Source organism: Miscanthus floridulus, chromosome 4 (assembly GCF_019320115.1).
Source record: "Miscanthus floridulus cultivar M001 chromosome 4, ASM1932011v1, whole genome shotgun sequence".
Classification (NCBI taxonomy): domain Eukaryota; kingdom Viridiplantae; phylum Streptophyta; class Magnoliopsida; order Poales; family Poaceae; genus Miscanthus; species Miscanthus floridulus.
In genome coordinates this window covers 37591501-37610647 of record NC_089583.1, presented here as the reverse complement: position 1 = coordinate 37610647, position 19147 = coordinate 37591501, and the positions used below count along the sequence as shown (strand labels likewise).

Here is a 19147-nt window from a genome sequence, read left to right as displayed (position 1 = left end):
AGTGTTCCATACTTGCCATTGTGAACGTATCTAGCGTTCTTGCGCCCAACTGCAGTTTGTATCTGTACCGTATTTTTGTATGGACATATTTACCACTCTGGATAAGGTCCAGCAATTAGATCGATTCAGCTGCGTCCTTGTACCAGACCTAGCGCACACAACTTGTTGCTGGCGGTGGCGGCGCATGTGCAGCGGCCGTGGCAGGTGAGCTCAGGCGGGTGCCGCGTGAGCCAAGGCACCGACGTGCGGGCGTGAGGCGGCTGGCGTGGGGGCTCCAGGCAGCCGGCGGGCGCAAGGGGGCCGGCGGGCGGGCGCGAGGCGGATGGCTTGGGGGCGCGAGGCAGGTGGCGTGCAGCGTGCGGGTGCGAGGCGTCCGACGTGCGGTGCTGCGGGATCTGCGGTGCTCAGCGATGCAGTGACCTGATGTCTGGGTCACCTGCACAGCCCCGCCCTTCCACAGGGGAGATGGAGGATGGCGGCAACAGGTAAAGTTTGGCCCTGCAGACCCTACATGCTTGACACTTTGAGTTTCATCGGCCATGGTTTCATTTGCGCTAGGATTGACTTGCTCTGGCTCCATTTGTGCTAACCCTTTGTGGTAGGGCTGAGTTGTTTTCGCTAGTGGTTAAGGTCGAAGGCTTTTGGTCAACAGATTCTAATGGTAGAAAAGCGTACAGAAAGGGCCGAGTGATTAAGTGCGAGGTTGAGTTTTGGTCATTAACATTAGACTCGTTGATGCAAAGTCTTTCAAATGAACTGGTTTGTGCTCCTAACCAATTAGTCACAGTTTCTTTCTTTGTCAAAAGATTGAACGAGGATGTCAACTTAGCTGATGAAATTCAGACATGTATAAGGAGGAAATGAGTTGCCAAGTAGCAGTAGGGGTGTTTGAATCGGCAACAGTAGGTGCTGCAGAGGAGCTGAATCCTTTAGTTGATGATGTTGATTTAGACCCTGACCATCCTATGGGAGATGATGACTTAGAGCCTGACAGGAAGGCTGATATGTTTGATAATGAAGAAGAGTATGTGGGAATTGATGATGAGAACATGTATATTCCAGTGCCACCTAGTAATGCACAACCATCTTCTAATCCACAACCAAATGATAATGCACCCCTTTCTAATCATATTGTTGATGATGTTGCTGGTGAAGGAGGTATTTTTTGAGGAAGAGGTGAATGATGCTGATCCTCAAGAGATTAAAGTACTTCATGATCATGAGAATCCTAAAATTGTGAAGAGAGGGTTGTTTCCTGACATCATATCATTCAGGAAAGCAATCGGGCATTATGCTGTGAAGAAAGATTTTGAGTTTGCTCCACGAGGCAATCAGACAAGACAAGGTTCATTGCAAAGTGTGCAGCCACAGGTTGTCCTTGGCGCATACATGCTTCAAGACTGCATGATAATAAAACAATTCAGGTGGCATCAAAGTTCGGCTAGGCGGCGCCTAGTCGGCGACTACGCGCGCGTAGTCGCTGGGCGAAGGCCGTCGCCGCGACTAGGGGCGTAGGCGCGCATCGCGGCGCTAGGCGGCGTGGACGCGGCGCGGAGGAATTCCCGCGCGGCCAGGCCCGCGCGCGGCCAGGCCCGCGCGCGGCCACGAGACCCAGGCGCGAGAGGATTAGAAGGGAGCACGGCCTGCTCCTCCCGCCGGTCCTGCTCCTCCTCTGCTCGTCCAAGCTCGTCCCCTACTCGTCCTTTGCTCCTCCCCTGCTCCTCCTCTACTCCCGTCGGTCCTGCTCCTCCCCTGCTCCTTCTCTGCTCCTCCCCTGCTCCTCCTCTGCTCCCGCCGGTCCTGCTCCTCCTCTGCTCGTCCCCTGCTCGTCCCTGACTCGCACGCCGCCGTCCTGCTCGTCCTCGACTGGAACCCCTCCCCGCCGCCCACCCCAAGTCCCCAAGGTGAGCTCCCTTCCCTCCCATGCTCCTCTCCCCTCCCATGCCGGCAGCTCCTCCCCTGCTCATCTCCCCTGCATGCTCTCTTTCTTTACATACCTGAAAACAGACCTGGAGAGCAACACTGACAATGCTCTTTGTTACAACTTACAAGTAATAGTAACCATTGGCTCTGTCCCTGGTATTCCATCTGATGACAAAATTTGAATGTAGGATGTCGACAGAACAAGGTGTTTCTGCACCAGATGCAATAGGCACTGAGGCAACTAATCTCCTGAAAAGGAACTCAGATGATGTTGGATGGGACTATGGTGTTCTTGTTGATGCTAGCAACAAGGACAAGGTGAAGTGCAAGCTCTGTGACAAGGAGATGAGAGGAGGGATTCATAGGTTGAAGGAGCATTTGGCTCATGAAGGAAAGAATGTGAAGAAATGCACAGCAAGAACACCACAGGCTATGGAGGCTAAAGAGAAGTGCAAGAAGGCACTAGCTGATGCAAAAAGGAAGAGGGAGGAGAAGACTGTTCGTGAGCTAGAAATTAGAGAGGAAGTTCATGTATCTAGGGTTGGAACAGATTCAGATGAAGTTACATGTGTTGGAAGTTCAGAGCCCCACAAATTAGGACCCATTGACAAATGGACACGTGCTATTAATCCTAAAGCTACCAAGTCTGATTCTTTGAAGCAACAACAACTGAACAAGGAACTTTGGAAAGAAAGAACCAATGAGGTGCATAAGTACACTGCAAGATGGGCCTATACACATGGTAAATTGCTAGTATACTATGCTGTTTTTACATTTCAAAGTTCATTAGATGTTGTTTTCGTGTACTGAACACTAATTATGCTTCTTTCAATGTTGTGTTGGCAGGAATTGTTTTCAATGCATGCGACAATGATGAGTTCAAGCAAATGTGCGAAGCAATTGGATAGTTTGGTCCAGGACTTGTACCTCCAACTTAGGATGCACTACGAGGGAAGTTGTTGGAAGAAGGATATGAAAGAACCAAGAGTTTGCTGCAGGAGCGTGAAGCCGAGAAGATGAAAAATGGATGCTCTATTATGACTGATGCTTGGTCAGATAGGAAGAGGAGAAGCATAATGAATCTGTGCATCAATTGTGCTGATGGAACCTCCTTCATCAGCTCTAAGGAGATGTCACATGTCTCACATACCAGTGAGGTCATCTTTGATCTTGTGGACAAAGCAATTGAAGAGATTGGTCCAGACAATGTGGTGCAAGTAGTGACTGACAATGCCTCTAACAACATGGGAGCAAAGAGGCTATTGGAAGAGAAGAGGCCACACATATTTTGGACCTCTTGTGCAGCTCACACAATCAACCTTATGCTCCAAGGAATTGGCAACATGACTCGGTTCAAGAAAGTGGTTGACCAAGCAAAGGCATTTACCATATTTGTCTATGGCCACACAGGGACACTGGAGTGCTTGAGATACTTCACAGAGGGGAAAGAGGTAGTGAGGCCAGGACTGACTAGGTTTGCTTCAAACTTTCTCACTTTGAGTAGCATGCAAGAGAAGAAGGACCAGTTAAAGAAGATGGTGGTTCATAGTAGGTGGGACTCATTGAAGGATGTGAAATCAAAGAAAGGAAAAGAGGCAACAACAACTATATTGAGTCCAAGCTTTTGGAAGGATGTGAAGCTAACATTGACTGTTTTTGAGCCATTAGTCAAAGTCCTCCGTTTGGTTGATGGGGATGTGAGGCCATCCATGGGTTTCCTTTATGGAGAACTACTAAAGGCAAAGAGATAGATCAAAGAGGCCTTTGGAAATGTTGAGGCTCGGTTCAAGGATGTAATAGCTGTTATTGATAAGAAGATGAATGGAAGACTTGATTCTCCATTGCATTTGACAGCCTATTTGCTGAATCCTCACTATAGCTATAGTGACCCATCAATCTTTGATCAGCCCAAAATATCAGAAGGGTTTATAGCTTGTGTTGAGAAATTTTATTATCATGATGAGGACATGCAGCATCAGGCTGCCAACATTGAACTAAAGAAGTTTCAGAATAGAGAAGGACCCTTTAGCAAGAAGCTTGCTAAGAATTTTGAAAACTTTGATTACAACCCAGGTAGAGATACTTTCTATAAGCTTGCATGGATCATGGCTGTTTGTTGTTTGCTGTTTTCTAAACTAATAGAGGTGTTTTTTATTTCAGCATCATGGTGGAGACTGTATGGATATGAAACACCAGCTTTACAGAAGATGGCTACAAGGATCCTATCTTTAACATCAAGCTCATCTGGTTGTGAAAGAAATTGGAGTGGGTTTGAAGGGGTTAGTACCTAACTACCTATCATTATGAACATTTCTGTTTCAGGCTTTCAGCAGCATTACAATTTAATTGTAGAACTGGGAATGCTCTTTTTAAATTGTAGATACACACTAAGAAGAGGAATAGGCTTACTACAACCCGCCTCAACAAGTTGGTGTATATCCAATTCAACTCCAAGTTGCTTAGTAAGAGAGAAAAGATCAAGTCAAACAAAATCACTGAGATACTTCAGTCTAGTGATACAACTGAAGCTCAAGGTTTTCTCCAAGAGGGTGGGGATGATTGTGCATTAGCTGACCTTAGAGATGGGGAGGAAGATGAGATGGAAGGTACCGGGATACCTTGGTCTGTCATTGGAGAGGCAGTGGGAGCAGATGAACAGCTTGAGCTGCGTAGAAGTGCAAGAGTGAGGGAGCTCTATGAAGGAGAAGAATTTAAGTCTGAAGAAGAAGAGTATGACGATGAGGATGTGAACTACAGTGAAGAAGAAATATGAACTGCAGCTTGTATTGTACTGTCCTTTAGTTATAAATTGTGTTGTGCAGCTTGTATTGAACTACAGTGAGTGAGGGAACTATGTGCTTGTGCTGTCCTTTATTTATAAATTGTGTTGTGCACTTGTATTACTGTCCTATCCACTTGTATTGTAATTACCAGCTACTGATATGGTGTGCTCATGGATGGAAAGCTGCTGAAATCATCCAGATAAGTCACAACTTAGTGTTTTCTATTTTTTTTGGATGACCAGCTAGCTGTCTATTGACTAATTTACTAACTACTAGCTGTCAAAATGTGTTGCAGGAGGCAGGAGCTAGGAACATGCAAGAAAGCAAGAGTAAGCCAGCTAGGAATCAGATATGTCTACTGGCCCTCTTTTTCTACTTATTCATTACTGTGACTCATATAGTCATATATATATATATATATATATATATATATATATATATATATATATATATATATATATATATATATATATAATTTATGGCTATATTGCCAAAACGCCTAGGAGCGCCTAGGACCGAGTACTCCCGACTAGGCGCTAGGCAATGGGTCAACGCCTAGATTTCGCCTAGCGCCTAGCTGAACTTTGGGTGGCATGCTGATTTTTTGTTTATGTTACTTGCTGATTTTTTTCATTATATTATTTGCTAATTTTTTAAATTGTATTACTTGCTGATTTGTGCTGATCAAAGTGCTACCTGAAGAGCACAACTGTGCTACCACTAAGCTGAGAGTAGGAAAAATGGCATCACAGGGCTGGTGTGCAGATAGGTTAGGCGATTGGTTGAAGAAGAATCCAAAAAAGGACCAAAGGATGTTCAGGACAAATTGGAGGGGGACCATGGTATCAAGCTAAAGTATTCAAAGGCTTGGTCTGCTATGAAGCTAGCATTAGATCAGATTCATGGCAAGTATGAGGAGAGTTTTTAGTTGCTTTTCAACTGGGTAGCTCAAATAAAAGTTAGTCAACCTGGCAGTAGGGTACAGATTGAGCTGGAAGAGGTAGACAATAAACAGAGGTTCTAAGAGAATTTTTGTTGCTCTAAAGCCATGCATTGGTGGATTTTCTTACAGGATGTAGACCTTTCTTAGGTGTAGATGCTTCTAGTTTGAATGGAAAGTATACTGGTCAGCTGGCTTCAGCCACAAGTGTAGATAGACATAACTGGATGTTCCATGTTGCCTATGCTGTTTTTCATTTAGAGACATTAGACAATTGGCAGTGGTTCATGGAGAATTTTACGTGCAGGGATAGGAGACCCTCTAGGACTTGTCATATGTACAGATACATGTAAAGGGCTTGAGACTGCAGTGGGAGCTGTGTTCCCACAAGTTGAGTACAGAGAATGTGTGAGACATGTATAATAACTTCATGAAGCACTACTTAGGAGATGCATTTGCTGATCACTTGTACCCTACTACAGGAAGCTACACAGAAGATAGGTTCAAGTGGCACATGAAAAAAATCTTTGAGTTAGCTCCTGATGCAATTGATTATCTTGATGAGCATCACAATAAAATATGGTACAGATCTGGTTTCTCAGAAGATAGCAAATGTGATTACTTAACTAACAATGTGTCTGAGAGCTTCAATGCTCAGGTGAAGAAATTGAAAGGACTGAACCTCCATGAGTTAGTTGATAGATTGAGAGAGCTCATAATGGAGAAGAGGTACCTTAGTGTAAGTGCAATCAAGCCCTAATTGTGGGTTTTGATGATAATAACCACGTAATTAGAGGACTAATGAGATTTATCAAGATGACAAGCAGAGAATTTAAAATCGAGGATGTTATACAAAATAGAGGAGTCCCCAATTACAAATGATGACGACATCAAACTCAAAGGAGGTTTAAATTCTTTTATAATTCGAATTTGAGTATAGGAATGCCGTACTATAAAGGACATAATAGACTTGCTAAAGTGTGCAACCAAGTGCTCAATCTTATTCACATACATCCTCATGTGCTTAGCCAAGATAGCCAGTTTTTCAATGCTTTTACCTTTGCTGTCTGGCCTGGTGTGGCAGTGCTGCACCCAAAGAAAGGCATTGCCGCACTTGAGCCGCGGCACTGTCGTGACTTAACTGACCGTTGGGGGTATTTATACCTCTCACACACTCCTCCAACGGCTCTTCTTCCACCTCTGGCCATTCAGACTGATCAGAACAGCTCTTTGCTCATTCTCTCTCTTCTCTATTGGTGACCTTGAGCTCCCATGCATTTCTTTGTGATTTTCCATCAATCCTTGAGATAAAAGGCTCCAAAACTCCAATAGAGAGCAGGTCCATTGATTCCCAAAGTCTAAGAGCACTTGGTTCACGTTTTAGCCGGTGGATTGTGTTTGTTACTCTTGGAGCTTGCTCCTAGTAGGCTAGAGCGTCTTCTGTAGAGCTTGCCAACTTGTGTGGCAGCCTCAGGAGGTTTGTAACCATCTCTTGAAGCTCGTAAACTCACCCCTCATCTCAAGAGTTAACTCTCTTGACTTGAAATCGAGGAAGGGTTGCAAAGCCCTAAGGCTTAGTGGCTAACCTCAACAACGTGGACTTAGGCAAGCCTTGGTGGCGAGCTAAACCACAGGGATAAATGCTTGTGTCACCTTGTGCTTGATTTACTTTCATTGCATTTCATATTGTTGTTGATGTGATTTTTATGGTTTGTGGTCGATCTACTTGCATACACTTGTGCTACCACTTTGTGCTGTCGATCTGTGAACTACATACTTGTAGTAAGCTCAGTAATGTTTCCGATCTAAATTTTCATTCATATATTTTGAACCGTGCCACGAAGTTGTTTGCAGGTGCGGCACTGCCGCTGTTCTGGCCCGGCAGTGCCGTGGGCTTAGCGCGACAGTGCCGCGAGTTGAATTTGATGTTTGCTCGAGTTTTGTTTTAACAGGCCTATTCACTCCCATCTAGGCTAACCAGAGATCCTACACTTAGAAAAACAATAGATAGGCGGTGGGAGGATGGCATTCTCCCAAATGTGCTGAAAGAGTTAAATCTCATCGGTAATAATCTAAAAGTTGTAAAGGTTTCTGTCAGTGATGATGACATTGTAGAGGTTACTATACTTGATAACTGGAACAATCAGAAGAGGCACATAATGGATTTGCAAAATCATAAGTGCTTATGCAGGGAGTGAAGTCGTGCAAGCATGCTTTGGCTTGGATATTATCCAATAGGGGCCTCCAAATCTCTGATTATGTCCACCTATATTATTCTGTTACTATGTTCAGGGTTACATATGAAGGTAGAGTTGAGCCAATTCCAGATATATCCCAATGGCCTGAAGTTGATCTCGGTTTCAAAGTGTTCCCACCAGTGCTAGGGAGACCACCTGGGCGACCAAGGGTGCAAAGGATAAGGGGCTGCCTAGAAAACAATCCCAACATGAAGAAGGTCAAGTGTAAGATGTGTGGGACTTTTGGCCACTTTGCCAAAAACATGCAAAAATCCTGAGCAAGGTTACGATGACCAAACTGCTGCACAAGAATCAAGGTGAGGGTTTATTTGGGCTAATTCATTCCTTCTTTTGATTTTTCAATTTGTCTAAATAAGCTACTATATCTACTATTATTAGGCAAACACAAGGATTTGATACTGCAGGAACATCCCAACCTCCACCTTCACAGGCTGGACCATCTCAGGGCACCAAGAGGAAGAAAGCGACTACGAAGAAAAAGACACCTAAGGAGAGACACCCAAGAAGAAGAAGACACCGCTAAAGAAGCAAAAGAAAGAAGCAGCTGCTCCACCTCCAAAAGTTGTTAGAAGGCTGAAGGATTTCTTGAATGATGAGCTATGAACATGTTATGTATGGCCTGTTAAAAGTGAGCTGAAAACTCACTCCCTTTTGTACTCTATTTGTATGGCCTATTAAATGCGAGCTGGAAACTCCCTTTAGAATTCTATTGTATGGCTTGTCAAATGCGACCTGAAAACTCATTTCCTTTAGAATTCTATTTGTATGGATGTTTATTGTGAGTTACAGACTCACTCATGTGTTCTGTTATGTGAGCTAAAAACTCATTTATAAAGGAAGTGTGTAATGTGTCCATATACTGTCCAAATGTTGTGCAATTGTTCTCCATATACTGTCCAAATTAATGATGTCTATGTCTATTCATCTGCAAACAAGAAGCTGCAATCATCTCTGTTGTTGCTGGCAAATTAATCTGCAAACAAGAATTTACATGCTGTCTATTTCAGCGGCTTCAGGCAACAAAGGCGTTACATGTTGTCTATTTCAGCAGCTTCAGGCAACAAACGCTTCAGGAATCAGGACTGCACGCCCCCGCACGCCTCTGCTCGTCCGGCTCCCTGCAGGTCTGCACGCGACTCCCGTCGACTCCCGTGCGCCATCTGCTCGTCCGGCTCCCTTGTACGCGGGCGCCTCTCCTCGGATTGCCCGCAGCTAGCCCCTGGCCAAAAAAATACCGACGACCGAGAAAAAATACCCAAAATCGAATCGAAAATACCGAAATCGATTTTTTCGGTATCCTCCTAATTCTCCGGAACCGAAATTATCGAAGTAAATTCGGATCTTTACCTCGGGGAACCGAATTTACCGAATTACCTGAAATGTTCTAAGTTTAAGTATTGTTATATTATTGATTGTACTAATGTAGACTATTATATTATGTATTTGTGGTACTCACTCTTATAGTCTCGTGGACTTTTGTATGTATATTTATTTTGCACTATTATTCGCTATGAAATCATGTCAAAATTAGCTTTTGAACCTACTATTACATATCTCTGTAATCAATTCGGTACTGTTCGATAAATACCGAAACCAAAGTAAAAGTACCAAAATCGAATTTTCTCGGTATCAATTTTTAAAAGAAACCGATCGATACCTATTTTCTAAGGAACCGAATTTCAGTGGTGACCGAACAAACGAACCGACCGGTTCGTTATTACCGAATGCCCACCCAGGCTGACCCGCAGCGCTTGCAGCGGCCGCCTGCACCTGCCAGCGCCGCAGCAACCGCCTGCGCTGCAACGCCCGTCCGCACCTGCGCTGCAGCGTCGCCGGACCGCCCGCCCTGTGCCCGCAGGCAAGAACGACGCCGACGGCGAGGCCAGTCGAGCTCGTCGAGGGGCCCGAATCGAAGATATGGTTGACTCCATAGGTAAATACGGTAGACATATGAACTGTAAATGGGTCCAAGGACGCCTAATATGTCCACAATGGCAAGTATGCGACACTTAGATTTGTAACGGTGAATCTCCAAATACCTGAATTGTAATGGCAAATCTCAAAAATCTAAAAATTGTAATGGCTTCAAACCAATTAATCCAAGGAAGTAAAGGGCGGAATAAAAAAGAAAAATAAATTAATTAAAAGCAACTCCAACAACTTGGTTATTCCTATTGTGGGGGTTATTTTAGAATTTATAATAGCAAAAATTAGACTCCAACAGATGTGCTATTTGACTTTATAAAATAGAAAGTTGTCTGCCCTTCATCTTCGGTAGCTATATATAGCCAACCACGAGTGCTCGCTATCTAACTTTGTAAAATAGCAAGGTTGTTGTGAATCTCTTCTTTTTTGACCAATTTTCTGTTTTACAAAATGGCTAAATAATAGAATTTGGCTACTAATTTTAGCCAAGCTGTTCAAAAGACTCTCTATATCCTTTTCTAAATGTTAGGAATAGAGATTTTAGTGAAAAATTACCCTCCAACAACTTATTTGAATGGTTATGCAAATATAGCCATCTTCTATTTTAATTTTTCGCTAGCCAAAAATAGAAGACGAGAATGGCTCTAAAGTGTGCACGAGATATAGAAAAACTGTTGGAGAGTGAAAAGATATAGAAAGCGATTTTTATAGGAATGACTCTCCAAATAATGATTTAGAGAATGAGATTTAGAAAGACTTAAAGGAGTCTAAGAACTTACATCTATGACCACTGTTTTGATGATGGATATAAAAGGGATATACTGCGGCATGTCTAAAAAATACAATATTGGTGATCATCAATAGTATACTATTGAGATGAATTATCGGGAGCTATTGGACATGCTCTTAGCAGCATCTCATCACTTACCCCATGAGATCGAGCAAGGCTAATAATTTAGCTTGCTGCTGGCTAAATACATATGCCATGTCACGTAAAGTAAGCAATATAGTCTCCTCAAATAATAAGTTGGCCGGGAGATCAGCTGCATCAACTACACAAGCAATTAATATTTTGTAGTCGGGTCCGAGCACTGGAGAATGAAGCGGCAGCTCCCAGCTTGCATCCGGCTGCAAGGCAGCCTTTTTGTCTCGTATTTTGGGATTCAGCCGGCGAGATGGTTAGCGCCCGTTCGGCAACCTCTCTGAGGGCATACTAGGGTAGGGATAAATGTATCCTTTTCTTACTCTAGCAACTTCTCGATACCTCTTCCTTTTTGGTGGTCACCATTTAGGCTCCATTTGGCAGAGCTCCCAGAGCTGATTCTTTTCTGAATTCAACCGGAGCTCTACCAAACAGTTTTTCAGATAGAGTGATTCTCTGTTGATTTTGTAAAGTGATTATCTGAAATGAACTAAGAGGATGGAAGCTGAAAAAGATAGCTTCTTTTGATTTTGTGGAGTGATTCGCCATCGTGATTTTGAGAATTTATACTAAAAAATCAAAGAGAATCACTTCTCCCGGAGAATCAAATTTGATAGAGAATCAGAATCTGATGAAGTTCTACCAACAGGCTCTTATGTAACATTAGCTTGAGTAATGAGTATGATATATCCTCCTTATGTTTGTTGGATTCTTTCATGCAAACAAAAGCAATGGGCAATGTAGAGAAGATTATGACGAGCTGAAGATCAGGGTCAAGGAGCCAAACACTCGAGGTCGGCGTCTTCTTGGGAGATAAAAACAAAACATATATTCTTGTCTCCTAGATAGTCCATATCAACATTATTAACTATATATATGGGGCCAGCGGCGGATTCAGGAAAAATTATAGGGGGGCTAAACAAAAGTGCGACATCAACATACCTCCGACTGCTGCTCGATCTTAAGTCTCAGCCTCACCTACACAATAAAACTTTGCCTAAAAATTCATAGGGCTCCAGGGCTCCGGTATCGGTAGGACCCCCCTCCCCGTTGAATCCGCCGCTGTATGGGGCATCAAATTCGGATGATTTTGCGAATCAGATTTTGATCGTGCAGTGGACATGTCGGCGTGTATGGTAGTAGACACATTTTTTTTAACATTTTTATCATTGCACGTGCTCAGAATTTCAGCGGGTTTACTTGGAAAACCTTGTTTGATTACAAACTTCTTTTCGGGTAAATAATGCTGATACATAGTGATTTGTTACAGTATACTCTCCACGCCTTCAAGTACTTACATGTGAGCAGAAACTTTGCCAGCGACTTACGAATGTATACTAGTAACTATATATTAGATATATGCTCGTGCGTTGTATACAGTCACGAATGTTTATCCAGTCACAAATGTTTATCCACGTCTACGGTGATGGATTTACGGTACATAATAAAACACACTAATAAACGATTAGGATTGTTGGTATTTATTAATGCACGTAGATAAATCTGTAAGCGTACGGATACCACTGTAGGTTTCACCCAGAAGTATTTCAAGTATCGTATCCATAGGAAAACATGTGAGATTAACTACAATCTATCTTGACCAGGAGTAGCAACAAGACTTAAGATAACATGAGTATAGAGGAGATCACAAATATCTTTTAGTTCTAATGTTGGTAAGCTATGTCTTCTATTGTTCAATTCTAGAGATGTTACTAAGGGGAACACAAGCAGAGTATGTTCCCTATAGTAATTAGGTCCTGCTCGGCCTACAAACGGGAGATGGACTACAAAGGATTCAATGAGGTTATAAGAGTCACCCTCGCGAGCTACCACCGATCCGAAATGTAGGATACATCTATGAGTAACCGAGTCTAAGCACCACACTTACACTACGAATACTACTTTAACCTATGGCCAATAGATTAAAGCACTCAAAAGAGTCGCAAACCTGAAGAACAATATAAATACGATACTTACTTGAATCAGAAGTTGATTACCAGCAAAATCTCAGACGCAAGCTCAGGTAGAACTTGAATCCGCCAAGGTATAAGCCATAAAGAAAACACTCTTAGGCCGGTACTATCTCCAAACTCTTCATTCACTCTGTATCTCACTATTTCTAATTACAAGACTAGATCATATGGGAGACTAATCTTCTCTTGATTACTGGCTCTGATCCTGATGAGGAGGATATGAATTAGGGTTTTAGAATAGCTTCAGGGAGGTGGGTAGGGGCTACTATATATAGGGGGAGCCATCAATTCTGAGCCCTCGGATCAATGGTAGTGGGAAATCGACATACGAAGGAGAGCCTAATATGTGGGGCCCATAGGTTAGCCAGCCTGGTGGTGGGGCCGGCCAGCCCCCTCCTGCAAACACAGATTCACCAAAACTCGTAGAATTTATTAGTTTAAATCCTTAGACCTATGTTTGGTGATGGAATTAAGTATATATATAGGATATATTGATGGTTTATAATTGTTGTTAATGACCGTCAACAAGCTCCCCCAAACTTATCCTTTGCCAGTCCCTAAGCAAAGCTAAACTCAGCAATAGATCAGGAGTTGCTACAATATTTTCACGTCTCAAAATTACACATGCGTTCAATCAAAAAATCTCCTCTAGATTAGAATAAACTGATTTGACTTTCAAACTTACCCATATTACCTTCAACCATGGGGCTTCTTAGCCTTCACTTGGGTCTTGAGCAATTGAAAGACAGAACGATCAAGTCAAGCACTATGTCTCAAGTTCTTTGTTCCACCATTGTTCTAGAGTTTTTATAAGTTTTCAAATAAAACTCAGAGATTTCATTGTATGACACTCTCAAGTCTCTCAATATATGTGGTATTTGTGGATCCTCACCAAGGCAATAAAGAGGTTATGCCTTTTTCTCTTCCTACTACTAAGGCTTTATGTGGAGTTCATAGGTAGGGAGAAAGCTAGAGCATACTTGTAATGCATATATTGTAAAGTCAAACAACGGATCCAAAGAGAGTTGAGTCATACAATCAAATCAAGATGTGCATGTGTGTGGATATATGATGGCTAACCTAATTCTACTTTGCTCCTTGAAAACATATCTCTTTTGAAACTTGGAAACATTTTCTAGAGAGCAGGGGCTATCTTATTTATCTTTTTTTTAGACGGACATCTAAGTACCTATTGTTTTCAATATTTTGGACACTTTTGTGTCCATTTTTTTCTCATCATTTTTTTTATTTTTTGATAAATAACTTTTGCATAGCCCCATGCTTCTTTTCTGCAACAAAACTTTGAGAGAGATATCAACAAGAATTTGGAGCATTTATTTTGAGTAAAAACCTAACAAGCATGTTTTTATGTTCACACCCAATGTAGGAGTAGAACATTTTTTGGTGAATCTAAATGGAAGACATGTTTTTGCACCTACCCCTAGTGTAAGAGTACTGCATATTTGGGTGGTGTGTACGTGATCTTGATTTTAAGAGCATGACAAATCTCTCATAAGGGTCACATAGCTTGACCAAATTCAATGCAAAATAAGCAGCATATATGTGGAAGTTTTCTTGGCCTAAATAACATGTATGGGTCTGGTAGGAATTTAAGCTTTGTCATATAAAAACTCATCATAGCATTTTTTTTGTGTTTTCCAAAAAGTAAATCTCTAGAATTTTGCGCCACTTGGAACAAGATAAACAACAGCTTAGACTTTCTCATATCATATCCGTTATTTACCTAGACTTAGATTAAGCATATGCTATCCACGAGTTTCAATCTCAGAGTAAATCTTTATATCAAAACAATCTTATCCAAAACTCGAGAGAATTCAAAGCTGAAAACTAGGTACTTGAAAGGAATTACAATAGAGCAACTATTCATCATTTCCATTCAAGAGATTATCTAGAGAGTCCCTTTTATTTATTTTGCTCTTAAAAATCAAACTTAAAGCTAGACACACTCTTTTTATTTTGTTTTTATTTCTAGATCACACATTATTATTATAGATAACTAATGCAAAGATAAATTTTTATTTTGTTTTTTAGTTATGCATCTTTTTTAACATAATAATTAAAACAAACCAGATAAAACAAAGGGGAAAGAAATACTTACCTAGATACACGGGGGATGCCCTTCCCCCAAGCTTGCTATTTCGGTGAGGGTTCGGTGTTGTAAGTCCTTCGAACTAGACTGCTCCTTGTAAAGTTCATTGATTGAGTACCTTGGTTCGCTCTAAAAACATGGATTCTTGTGGTGGCGCCTCTAATGGTGATGCCACCTTCTTCTGCCAAACACCGTCTTGGTTTTTGAGTTTTGATTTTAGTTTGACAGGTTTAGAACCTTCACTTGTAGAAATTGGAGAATCGATCTTCCCCCACACGTTGCTTGAAGTGTGTCCTGTTCATAAGACAAGGTAGAGATTAAGCGTATGGGCTCTGTTGGTGGGAAAACACCAACAGAACCAAAACTTTATTTATTCTTCTCTATCCTTAGGCACATTGAACAAGATGAAGTTGATGTTATGTGCTTTGTTCAATTATAACATTGGTGGTAAGATTAGAAGGTTGAACATGAATGTAGCATTTAGAAGACATTTGATGAAAAGGGTTGAATTGCTTAACCCATGGAAGGATTGTCTATATACATAATGTATCAATTTTTTCATGATTATGACTGTCGTCTTTCAGAGATAGGATGTGCAATGTTTTAACTCATTTGGTTAGGACTATGAGATCAAGGAAGTGGTGCTATGAATAAACTAAACATGTTGAGTTAATCAGGTTAGATCAAGTAAGTTGTAAACATGTTTGTTTCTTATTTATGTGCATACCATAATCAAGGAAAAGCCCCCCCTTTTTTTAAACAATGACCATTTACCTTAGGATGTTAGCTTCATCATTGGAGCGTGATGACACCATGTGACGAAGAGTAGATGACTCGTGATGCTCCTTCCCTTTTTGTTTGAAGTTTTCCTTGTTTGGCTAGCCTCATAGCTTAAGCTGTTCATGAGCTTCTTGTTTCCTAGATTGCACCATTTCTTTCTCATCCTTTAGTTATGCCATCTTTTTGTTCTTTGATCTTGTCATCTTGTTTGACCTTCCGCCTCACTCATTGTTTTATCCCTGCAAAGGATTAGTGGACAACACATACCCGAAGGAATATACAATAATTCAAAGCAAAGGTAGTGTTGTCATAGAGTTAAGGTCATCTTTCTATGCTATAGCAAAGCTAGTTTTAACATTACCACAAAACTTTTATCCCATGTTTTAAATGATGTGCCATGCTTTAACTCTAATTTGAATTCTACTCATGACTTACCCAAATTAAATTGAGAGTTTCCTGTAGAGGTTAGTCCAACAAAATATCCAGTATCTACAAAGGCACACTCTTGGTTCAAAAATTAAACTAGATACTGTTGATGGTAGTTAACAACCATTATAAACCGTCAATATAACATGTATAAGGGCATAAATATAATCACCAATGAAGGTTTAGGGGTTTAAACTAACAAATTCCATGAGTTTTGGTGAATCTGTATTTTTTGCAGGGTTTATTCCAAAAACCGTCAAGGTGGACCAACTTGTCAGATTTAATTGCACTTATCCGCAACGAAACGGACACCAGAAGGTTCCAGAAGACTCGAGAGGACTCCACATCGAAGCGGAGGACGAGAGGCTACCAAGTGGGGCCGCTCGACCCCACCTGTAGGCCACTCCACCCCTGGGCCCACCTGTCAGCCTTCACATTGCAATGTTGGTTCTCCACTGCCTCCTAGGTTGCATCTACGCCATCCTTTAAGTTGGTTTGATCCAAGGGCTCACGTTGGACGCTCCAGCCTATATATATCAGCCCCTGCCCCCCTGAAGGCATAAGTCATTTGAGAAGACAGAAACCATAATCATCCTCAGAGCTCCACCATATTCTAGGGCATAGCTATTTAGGCTGGGTCTAGAGGGAGGCAAGTAGACTTCGCTTGGATTCCCACTCTTGTCAAGAGCGTGATTCGGTATAATCTTTATACCCCCTCTCTTTTGTTTCTCCATTACTTTTATATGCTAGTTGCAATTGTTATGACAATATTAGTAATCATCTTATTCATGTTCTTTGATATAATATTCATCGTCTACTTTGATTATATGCTTAGTATAGCTAGTTTATCATTATATCCATGCATAAGTTCGTATAGCACTCACTCCACTGCGCATGGGGTGAGTGGTCAACATTATGTAAGCATGGTGCTTATACATTGTTTACCTATGGATACACCCTATATTTTGGGTCATGTGGTAGATCGTGGATGTGACACTCCCCTTGAGTCCTTTGTAGTCCACTTCCTGAATATAGGCGCACGTAGGGTCCAGTTACGAAGGAAGGGCAAGCTCTGTTCTTAATCTTCCTTAGTAATATCCCTTATGTGTAGATATAAGGATGATCTTAGCAATGACTATTAGGTATAATTGCACTAATCAATTTATGCTTTGACTTGTAATTAAGAATAACTTAGGAATTATTCCTCTAATATTCTACCTGACCATGCTAATGCCATAGAAAGGAGTACTCTGAGTGATTTATCATTATTATTGATCAATACTTATCATATATATATATATCTTATCCTATGACTTACCCCTGTTATGAATAGAACATTGGTTATAGTTTATTTCTCCTTCAATAGTATAAGTTATCAATACATGTCCATGCTAGACCTTCCTTATGGTAAAAAATATAAATAACGATACCTCGAATACTCTCGGGTAAAGTGCTACAATAGTATATTATCTATGCGCTTACTGATCCATTTCATTCATATATTTATATATTCTTTCTAGTCACATAAAATGATAAAGAACTACTTAGTATTATTCTAATAGTAATGCTGAGTAGTACCAACAAGCATCTCTGGCATCATCACTAGGGATGACAACCTAGTAAAGTAATGTTAGGAGATATAAGTTTATAATAGGTGGCTACTTAAAGTAAGTGACACGTTAATAAATACCAACAAGCATTTTTGGAGCCATTGCCGGGGAAGGTAGCTAGGCAAAAGAAGTATTGATAAAGTTATACTTATTGATGTGATTGAAGATAACCATTGACCTCTACTCAAACAGGCTTACCCTTGTTTTATCTACTTATGTATCTTATGCAGGGTAATATATGACTGGTTTTGATCTTCTGACAAACTACATTGAAGATCTAGAAGTTTTAATCAGGAGAACTAGAGCTAAACTCAAGAAAGTTCCAGTTTTAAAGTCGGAAGACAACCATATAAGATGAAGCTTAACACCTAAATTTGAAACCATGGCTAACAGGACTCTCTGTGAATTCTCTGCTCCAACTACGGCCACCATCTGTATGACCAATAGTTATTATTAGAGATAATAGATTAAAGCTCAAGCCAACTCTCATCAATATGGTGCAAGCAAACCAGTTTTGTGGGAAGGCACATGAAGATGCGAGTGCACATCTCCAATACTTTCTAGAGATCTATAACGCTTTCACCATCAAAAGAGTAACCTAAGATGCCATATTACTTCGTCTCTTCCCATTCTCACTCTTGGGGAAGGCCAAGCAATGGTTCTACGCCAACAAGGATAGACATACTACATGGGATAACTACTCCACTACTTTTCTAGCAAAGTTTTTCCCACAGGCAAGACCAATGCTCTGCGTGGGAGAATTTTAAGCTTTCAGCAACAACATGATGAATCTGTCCCTAAGGCATGGGAACGCTTTCAAGATTATATTGTGGAATGTCCTCATCATGGGATGGAGAATTGGCTACTCATGTAGACTTTCTACCATGGGTTGACCAACAATACTCGTGAGACTATGGATGCTGCTGCTGGAGGTGCATTCCTGTCACTCACCATACTAGCTACAATAGCTCTTGCGGAGAAGATGGCCTCCAATCAAGGTTGGAATGAAGAACATGTTCATATGCATCATCTCAAGGAGGTAGACATGCTATCTGCCAAGATAGACCTGCTAATGAAGAAGGTTGAAGATCGAGCCAATGAGAAGCAAGAAGTCATGCATATTCATGATTCTCGCGTGACGTGTGAAGTATATGAAAACACTGGGTATTCAGGGAACAACTGCCCTAAGACCGATGAGGATGAACTTTGTCAATAACAATAACTACTTTCGTCCTCAGCAGAATCAAGGATGGAACCAGTAACAGAGACCAAACTACCAAGGTAACTATAAAGGTAATAATTTTAACAATTTCAATCAACCACCCATGAGAGAATTAATTGATGGCCAATCCAAACTTATGGGGAGATTATCTAGAAAGGTAGCTACCAATGATAAAATTCTCGAGAACATAAATAATAGAATGGATAGCTTTACTTCTGTCATTAAGAACCAGCATAGCTTTAATAAAATGATAGAATCACAAATAGCCCAGCTG

General features: G+C 41.3%; 2 protein-coding genes and 1 non-coding gene across 6 annotated transcripts; 2 read left to right on the top strand and 1 right to left on the bottom strand.

Moving 5' to 3' along the window:
- The first annotated feature begins 151 nt into the window (after positions 1-151).
- Positions 152-8730, top strand: LOC136549611 (uncharacterized). Of its 4 annotated transcripts, XM_066540948.1 has the most exons (7): positions 152-485; positions 1156-1904; positions 2112-2665; positions 2770-3996; positions 4084-4202; positions 4304-8200; positions 8283-8730. In XM_066540948.1, exons 4-6 carry the CDS (start codon positions 3741-3743, stop codon positions 4694-4696), a joined length of 768 nt encoding a protein of 255 aa, XP_066397045.1. In that variant the 5' UTR covers positions 152-485; positions 1156-1904; positions 2112-2665; positions 2770-3740; the 3' UTR covers positions 4697-8200; positions 8283-8730. The 4 variants fall into 4 exon arrangements, with proteins under 4 accessions (XP_066397045.1, XP_066397046.1, XP_066397047.1 ...); XM_066540949.1 differs by lacking the exon at positions 1156-1904; XM_066540950.1 differs by lacking the exon at positions 1156-1904 and having other exon boundaries at positions 157-485; positions 4276-8200; positions 8283-8727.
- On the top strand, positions 2940-3674 carry LOC136548398 (uncharacterized). Its single transcript, XM_066539945.1, has one exon. The coding sequence runs from the start codon at positions 2940-2942 to the stop codon at positions 3672-3674; it is 735 nt and encodes a 244-aa protein (XP_066396042.1).
- Positions 8731-18394: 9664 nt separating the features above from the next.
- Positions 18395-18503, bottom strand: LOC136553046 (small nucleolar RNA R71). The gene has a single exon (XR_010782951.1). It is a non-coding gene; the product is annotated as a small nucleolar RNA R71 (small nucleolar RNA).
- Positions 18504-19147: the final 644 nt, after the last annotated feature.